The 9,154-nt window shown below is 35.6% G+C and overlaps 1 protein-coding gene across 1 annotated transcript; it reads right to left on the reverse strand.

The window, feature by feature from the left end:
* Window positions 1–2,557: 2,557 nt before the first annotated feature.
* On the reverse strand, window positions 2,558–8,260 carry LOC103436831 (protein NUCLEAR FUSION DEFECTIVE 4). The gene is made up of 3 exons (XM_008375277.4): window positions 7,634–8,260; window positions 3,514–4,463; window positions 2,558–3,266 (listed from the first exon to the last, which is right to left on the reverse strand). The coding sequence occupies exons 1-3, from the start codon at window positions 8,111–8,113 to the stop codon at window positions 2,798–2,800; spliced, it is 1,899 nt and encodes a 632-aa protein (XP_008373499.3). The 5' UTR covers window positions 8,114–8,260; the 3' UTR covers window positions 2,558–2,797.
* Window positions 8,261–9,154: the final 894 nt, after the last annotated feature.

The following is a 9,154-nucleotide window of genomic DNA, read 5'->3' on the forward strand; positions in this document are numbered from 1 at the left end:
TATATTCCTTTAGTATTAAAAATGTTACAATTAGTATATTATATTTATGGCTAAATTTTTTATCATATATTTTATTTTTAGTTTGTACCTATTTTTAATTTGTACCATTTTTTTTCATTTTTAATTTGTACCCATATATTAGTTTCTTTGTGTGCCCATATTTTTTAAAGTTTTATTTCTGTTTGTACCCATGTGTATACTGTTACGTGACATTGTATATTTGATAAATGATATAAAAATTACATATGGTATATTTATCTTTTATGCCTAAACTTTGTACCATATATTTATATTTTTAGTTTGTACCCACTTTTAATTTGCAACATTTTTTAAATTTGTAGTATTTTCTTTTTAGTTTTATTTTGTACCCATGTATTAATTTCTTTTAGCGCCTATATTTTTTTAAAAATTCATTTGTACTTATAATTTTTTAATCTTTTATCTATACCCTAATTTATTTATAATGTACTCAATCTTCTTTATTAATGTACTACTTTGTTATATGTGAAATGTACCAATTTTTTTAACACTATGGATACATTCTTTTGCCATTTATTATTTCTTATTTTTACATAGTTTTTATCCATTTATTCAATCAAAATGTTTGAATTTTTTTATTGTAACCGTTTCTAATAGTATTATAATGAGGGATTTTAAATTTGTAGGATTATAAATCTCATAAAATATCAAACAATTAATGTCAAAACTATAAAAATAAAAATATTATTTGTAATATAATGAGTTGTACAAAGTCAATGGACTTTGATCAAACTTTGAATACCATTAAGGTTTGGGGTGTGATATCCACACACCCCTTTTTACTTCTCCCACACCTTTTAGGTTTTCAGCCGTCGGATCGGATGAATTGAAGAAGATCAACAAACAGAAATTAACAAGAGGTGTGTGAGAAATAAAAAGGGGTGTGTGGATAGCACACCCCTAAGGTTTTAATCAAAGAATGTTAAGGATTAGGGACCGCATCCAAAGTATCCCTCTAGAAAAATACTCACACATGGCATCATGTTATTGAGTCATAATGCTTTCTGGTAGTAAACTTATTCCGTCTAAATCCTTCTTAACTTCATGGCCAAATCTTAGGGTTCATATGTGTGTGGTTTCGTAGCGTTTGACTTCTAAGACTTTAAGTAGACGCATCTGCATGTGGATTTTGACTTCGACAGTAAGCCAGGTTTTTGGGTAATTTGCGAGGCACGTATTTGATTTGAAAAATCGATGCACGTTGGATTTTCTTTTCCAATTTGTTAAATAATCATGTTTGTCAACCACGCATGTAATTCGCAAGGCTCTTAAGCAATTGCTTGGTAGTTAATAAAGCAGTTTATTGGTACCTTTGCTTTCTCACTGTCAGCGCCACCACCCAATTCCCATTTGTAAATAAACAAACCTATACTGTTTGATTCATATCAATCACCATTAAAATGGACCAGACTTGAAGAAATATTATTGGACTGTTGATTCATATATATATAAAACTACGCTACCTTAGAGAGAAAATACATCTAAATATTGTAGGAAATAACACAAAAAATAAGTATATCACGTATAGCACTTCACTTGCTAGGGCAGAAAAGTGAGTGTAGAATTTAGAGTAATGGATGTATTGATATCACAAAGTCAATGACTTGAGACACAAATAAGGTTATTTGATTTACAAACATGGTGGCCTTGAGAAAAGTTTCGAGCTAAGAAGAAGGTTCACTCACGGTTTGATGAACTGAAGGGACAAAACTTGTCCTAGTGAGTGCAAAGCTTGACTCGCTCATGAATAAAATGATTATCAAGCTCAATATGGTTAGTTCGATCACGAAAGACATGATTAGCAGTCATTTTAATAGTACTAAGGCTGTCATAAAACAAAGTGAAATGTGTAGCCAAATGGGTCAGTTCCTCCTTATGCACGCATAATGTGCAATCCTTTATGCTATTATTGGTATTAATATTACTCTTTACTTCATCCAAATACAACCAAAATAGTTGTTTGTCAAAGACTATACCTAGAACCCTTATTTGACAATGACAATTGACAATCAGTGATGATAAGCCAGCCTAACCAAGGTAGATTATTTTTTAATAATATAGTTTTCAAAGCGGGCCGGATCAAGATTAACATTTGGGCCGATCAGGGATTTCAAACCCTTGGCCCAAGCCTTGCAAAACCCAACAGCAGGCCGGGCTCAGGCAACCAAGTACGGGCCTAACTAAGAATACAGACAAAACTTGACAAACCGGGGGACACACCCACGTGGGTGGGGTCCACCTTGGTTGAATGCAGGTTGAAGGCCTTGCGTGCTAGGCGTGGAGCAAGTGACAGAGGGCAATTGGGCTTCACAACCCATGTTTCAGTCACAGAAGCTGAAGTCCACTTCAATTTGTGGCCTAAACTTAGGTTAGTATTTGACCTCCATTTGAGTTTTAGGTTTTAGATTAATTTTAGGTCATGAGTTGGAGTGGATCTTTTGGGGGGGGGGGGTTTAGCCCATTGTTAGAGTTGGTCTAATGTACAAAAGAGAAACCTAGAACAAATGGAACATGAATCTAAACCATAATCAAAACTCTCTTATTAAAAATAAAAAATTATAAAATAAATAAATAAACCATAACCAATTTCTTGGTTAACCAGCATGTAAAAATACGTTGTTGAAGTATTCCCTCAATAGTGTCTTCATCATCAATCGACAATCAAACTTTTTGCTGAAAAGTACGCTCCTCCTCTACCTCCAAAAGTTAGCAATAACCTGAGAAACGTGTTATCTTTTGCCTCCAACAACATTCCATGTTAGAAGAGTTGTGTTGAACGATTATGTTCAAAATGATCATACGCATGTCGGGTTCTTAAGAATAACAGCACACTTGAACCTAAGCCAAGAACCGATATGCATGCCCACCAAACAAAGGTCAAGAAGTAGCAGTCCCTCCCCATGCACACAATCGAGTCAGTCCTTAAGATATTTAGGTTAGAGCTCACGTTGGAATCATAAACGATGGCTGCGAGAAAGCCATAGACGAGCGAACCAATTGGTATGTTGGTAATAAGAATGTTGTGGTTAACACCTACGCTGTTAGGCCCGAAGAGCTCCGATGTGATTGAAACAGCTGCTGCGAAAATGAATCCAGAGCTCAATCCGATTAGTGCAGTGCCTGTGTGCAAAGCCAAGCTGCTGCCTGATGACGCTAGCAACAAGAACGCAACTGGGGTTGGTAAAAGTGCAATTGTCAACCATCCGGTCCTTGCAAAATAAAATTTCCTGCAAAATATTGGTAAAAACATTTTCTTAGTCTTGCTAATCAAATATGTAAAAATTGCAAAAGTTTGCAAAACAAAATACTGAAGTGATCAGACTTCGGATTATATTAGACCACACGATATGTCGTCACACACTAATTTCACAGGTACATTATGACCAACGTTTTTTTTTTCACACACATTATGTCATCAATTGATGTAATTTACAAAAATAAGGCAAAGAAGAAGTGTGCATTATCAATACTTACGCACGTATGTAGTCTGGTGCAGCTGAGAGCAATCGGCCAAAGAAGGAAAATGATGAATAAAGTGTGACAAGGGTTGAAGTCTTGGAGCTCTGTCCTAACGATTGAGCTATCTGCCCTAGATTGTTGCTGTACACAAGACCAATAGTACCTCCACAAAAATACGCGAAGTAGTATAGCCAAAAATCGAGCCTTCGTACAAGCGCTCGTGCTGTGTGGTCTTCCCCAAGCATTACCAACTGATCTTTGCCCACAATTGCCCCACAACACCCTTCGGTGCTATGATATCCGCTCTTCTGTCTAAATGACAAAGTTGAAGGAGGTCTTTCGTTATTGTTCAAGAGGTGACCAACAGATCCATTCCCATAATTCATACTGTTCTCACGTGAAAGAAGCTCTTTATGAAGCTCAAGATCATCAACATCAACAAGAACCAAGCCCCAGCCTTCAAAGCGGATCCTAGAATGGATGACACGACGAACCCAACTTCTAGCGTAGACAATGCCAGGTATACACAGAGGGAAAATGAGTAGGAAAATGGCACCGGCTAAGAGGAGACGAGCTGTTGCTGCATCAAATGAGGTTGAACTAAAGAGAAGAAGGTAAACACCAGTTAGGACAGCTACGATATTCAAAATGAGAAATATGAGGGAGTCGCGGCGAACTCCATCAGGTGGGAGAGGGTCTAGAGTGGGTTGGCGGAGAATCGGGATCAATGCCGCTACAGAAGTGACAAGGGGAATGACAGCATTCAAAAAGAGAAATAAAGAAGTTGACGATGAGTCAATTGCATCGGCTACAAGGTTGTATAAGGCTGCACTTACACCATTGAAGCTTACTGTGAGTGATATTGCTAAGGGTTGATTAGCTGGGAAGTTCCGAATGCAAAGAACGAAACATACGGTGTTGAACCAACAGATGCTACACCCAGCCAACAAACACAGAAGAAATATCTGCCATCCACAAGTTCCATAATAAGACAAGTTAGAGCTATACCCATGAAAAACACTCAGGCAAAATTACAACAATACAATTGTCTACTATAATAGGTCTATGTTGCAAATTTTCAGTTGGAAAATTGCAGCAAGACCTACAATTCCATTCTTCTGATAAGTTGCACGTGATTCATGCGTGACCATTGAAATGGTCATGTTAGAATCACACGTAAATTTTTGAACGGCAAAATGAATGGTCAGATATAGCACATTACAATAATATTTTAATAAGATAGCAATGGTAGTCAACTATTTATTTTCAGTTGGAAAAGTTGAAAATAAATCTATAACTATAGCTCATATGATATTAGATATAGACAAAACAATTATATTAAACAAAAAAATGATTAAATTAAAAAAATCTAGTCATCTATCACATGAAATGCATATTAACAAGTACTCTTAGATTCATATGAGGTTGATTAACAATACAGCCATGAATCGATCACATGGAATGTTTGGAAAAGTGGTCGGAGGATTAATTAGTCGATAAAAAAATGGAGCAACAAACAGTTTTATTGGCACATCAAACTCTCGTACTCGATCAAAACGATGACACGCATGCATGCAAATGCAAGAAATTGTTGGTGTAGATTCTTGACGTCGACCTAACAGTGTAAAAGCTGAATGCAAACTCTCACCAATCACTATAAATAAGTTAATAACTATAACTAAGGAATAAACAGAATTCAATTAGGCTTGGCATTTCTTTATTGAGTAAGTTCGTAAGCAATGAACAAAAAACTTTATTGTGGTCCGGAGTATTTCCATAGTAAGAAATAATAAAGAGTTATATAGATTACTTGTTGAAACACATACACCCATATTATCCACCATGATTTGGAGTCACGTGCCAAATAAACTGAAATTATATCTTTCTACTTTTTTCTTTTTAGATTTTTCGTACAAAGCTATGAAACAATTTACTTTAGAAAAATCACTTAGAACTTAAATAGAGTTTTTTTTTTTTCTTTCTAATTTACTATTTTCTTATTACCTTTTGAATAAAAAAGGGAAAACAGAAACTAATTTGTATGAAGATTTTGTTGTCTCAGACGGAAAGATGACGAAGATTTTATTGGTACACTAACACCAAAAAACAATAAGAGAAACAAAACTAGAGAAAGAAAAAGACAAGAAATGGTAAAGAAAGGTGAAAAAAAAGAAACGTGAACAAAAACCAAATATTGACAACTCCAGGAAGTTACCAAGCAGCAACGTTCCAACAAATCTGCTTATCATAGCCAATGCGGTACCCTTTTTCTGCAAATATTATGGCACAAAATTGAAGCTGATATTGAAAGGAAGCTTTTTAATTCCAACAGAATTTTGTTTCATCACTAAAAAAAAAACTTAAAAGAAAAGTTCACTTTTGTTCATAAAATTTGATGATGCTCGATTGTGTAAGTTAGGCTTGGCGACCGGGTCGTGTTTGTCATGTTCGTGGCACATCCGATATTGTAACGGACATGTTATGTCAAACTCGTTAATATGAACGGTTAATATGACTTGACTCGAAATCGGCCCGTTAAAATTAACGGGTAATAGATCCGACCATTTTACTCATTAAAGAATATATATATTTTATTGTAATAAATAATCAAATAAAAAACGTCATACTAAATTACTAAACATGCAGTATCTATGTACCATATTATCACATGAAAATTACTTCAAAATATAAAAACACATCTGTCATTCAAGTATTCCATATCTAAAATCAGAGTCTAATGAAAAAACATGACTACATTACTATGAAATATCAAATGTAAAATGAAATGAAAAATGCAAGGGAGTTTTTTTTTTTTTTTTAAGATTGTGGAGCATTTTTCAAAAGTCCCACTCACTGTTTAATGAAATTTTTAATTACATGTTTGTCTATTTGTAAAATAAATAAAGACCTTAATAGATATATAATAATAATGTTGTATTTTATGCAGGTGTTTTTAAATTTGATTGAGGTCTCGAAAAAGTATGTGATGTAAATTAAAATGGATCAAACCTATGTACCACCCCCCCCCCCTTCGGTACCAAACCTATGGATCACTGAAAAGGTTGAGGGGATGAGACCAGTAAAATGGATACTTCTAGAAGGCAAGCGACTGAGCTCTTGTGTTGTCCCGTCGAATCCAATTGAAATTTTTATTTTATTTTTAATACGGAACAGTCATGTATTTCTTATGTTAGATGTAGCAGATCAAATTATATCACGATCATGCCCTTAGTTTTAGTTTTACATATTATTTGTTTATAAATTTTTTTTTAAGATTTCATGTGTATATTAGCGATTATTTTAAAAATAATATCGAATGAAAAAAATAACATTTAACTTTTATAACGGATAAGATTTTAATGTGGATATGAAAATAAGACGCTGAGCAGTCTAGCAACTCTCTTAAAACTTTACCATAAGTCTATTTTCAAACTATTCTGACGCAGACCCCACTCACCATAAATAAAGGAAGAAAAAGGCAAGGTGATATTTTCTACCCTTTTCTTCCTTGTATAATTTTACTATAAAATAAATAAAAAGGAGAGGACTTTTTTTCTTTAATTCTAAATTTGAGAAAATGAAACGAAGAACTTTCAAGTAAAAGGAAACAGAAAAAGCACTATTGTGGGGAGAGCAGCCATTTCCGGTGGTTGAACGGAGTCCATCCACCCTAAACAAGCAACACCCGTCTTTGAATGGTAACATAAAACTACTTCTTCCACCCATAAGAAATGGATCAAATAGCTAGATTTTGCATCAAACAAACAAAATCAGAGAAAATCCTAAACACATAATTAGGGATTGACGAAAGATTGGAACAAAACAAATCAACACCAAATTGCAATAACAACACAAACAGATGAACTCCGAACTATTCGTAACACTTTTGACTGCACAAAATAATATGAAATTTTCTGCATCCGAGTTCGAATCTCTGTTCCATATTTTAGATTAGACACTCGGATCAAATAAAAAAAATACAAATATAGGAACCCAAATACCCAATTAATTAAAAATCACATAAAACATGGCAAATGGCAAGAGAATTTTAATAAATTAGAGGTGGAAGGGGGAGAATGAAAAACAAACAATTAATAAAAAAGAGATAAGATTAAATTAAATTAAACGTGCGTACCAGGATATATGGCAAGGAAATGATTTGGCGAATGACAAGCCACTGCATGCCGTAACCGATGAGTCCCATAAAGGCGGACATGAACAGCACAACCCAGAGAGGAAGATACATGAGAGCCAGCCCCGACGACCACCCCAACACCTTGCCCAGATCAGACGCCGTTGCCAGGTAATTCAACTGCACCTGCGAGATCCCCAGAACCGACTTCAACGACGACGAATACGACGAGAAGTCGAAGTTCGTCCCTGTAAATGCCTGAATCCATATTGTAGCCACCAGAATCATCCATTTTCTCGACTGCCCCGCCATCAGAATTGCCCTGAAAAATATTTGGTGTTTAGGAATGTCAAAGCCGCCAGCGCCAGCGCCAGCGCCTCCTCCCCGCCGCAAAGACCACCACGACGGTTGTTGTTGTTGTTGTGTGTTGCTGCTGGTTGCGTTGTTTGGTTTGCGTCTCTCAGTCTCCCTACGTGGCCTCATTTATAGACCAACGATCGGATATCCCTTTATGTAGGCCCCCACAGTTGGCTCTCTCTTGTCGCGTCATATAATTGTTTTTTTTTTCTTGAATCAAATACTTATTGAAGATTTTACAATAGTTTAGGGTCAGGTCGGTTGAACATACGTACGTAGATTAACTTCACTACTGATATAAATAGAGCTCAAATGCATCAACGCTTAAAATGAGTGCATGTCTATTGGTTTCACAAGCGTAGATAGATTAACTCAAACGGTTAACATGTGAGACTTAAAATGTATTTACGTTCACGATAAGCGCTCACACGCAAGAAAATACGAATAATGGAAACTTCTTCTTTTACTAAATTTGCTTTTGGGTAAATATTTTTAACAAACAATGAGGCTCTATGGTCGTGATAACATGGCAACATGTGACATTTGACATGTGACAGAGGCATCCAAGGGCGGCCGGAAGACCACTTGGCTTGGATCACTTGGTTTGTACAATGAGTTGTGAAAACCCAAAACAATCTCTCTCTCTCTCTCAATTTATTAATCTGAGGGAGATTCCCACCCGACCTCGTACATATGCCGTGTGGTGGTGATCATGTTGATTGTTCGAGGAGGGGAATCCACAAATAAAAAATATGTGTGTAGGTATATAATAAGTTATTCCCCTCGCTGAGGTTAACGTCTCTAATGCACATGCAAATCCTTAAATATATTCTCTTACTTTTGTTTGTGCCCTAATTATTTGAGAGATTAACGAATCTAATATATATATATATGATAATACTTCGAAGATTATTAGGTCATTTCTGACAAAATTCTTGTTTGAGTCACATTTTAACACATGGTATAGTTCATGTGGTTGACAATAATGTAGTTTTGAGTTATTTCCGATAAAACTTCCGACAAGGATCCTTTATTCTTGAATATCTCTACCAGGTTAATGCCGGCTGGCCGACGGAGAGTTTCGCGGCCAAGATAATCACACAAGAAAATCTGTCCGACGGTCCGACGAAGAGTTTCAAGATCCCACCCGTCACCATTAGTCAAGGA

This window comes from Malus domestica, chromosome 06, assembly GCF_042453785.1.
Source record: "Malus domestica chromosome 06, GDT2T_hap1".
Taxonomy (NCBI): domain Eukaryota; kingdom Viridiplantae; phylum Streptophyta; class Magnoliopsida; order Rosales; family Rosaceae; genus Malus; species Malus domestica.

Excerpts from the sequence above, each read along its gene's own strand:
- LOC103436831 (XM_008375277.4), bottom strand. The coding sequence starts at position 8,113 with ATGAGGCCACGTAGGGAGACTGAGAGACGCAAACCAAACAACGCAACC. Across the intron at positions 4,464-7,633 it reads TTTCCTTGCCATATATCCTG|ATATTTCTTCTGTGTTTGTT; the intron begins GTACGCACGTTT and ends TGTGGATGGCAG. Across the intron at positions 3,267-3,513 it reads GCACCAGACTACATACGTGC|GAAATTTTATTTTGCAAGGA; the intron begins GTAAGTATTGAT and ends AATATTTTGCAG.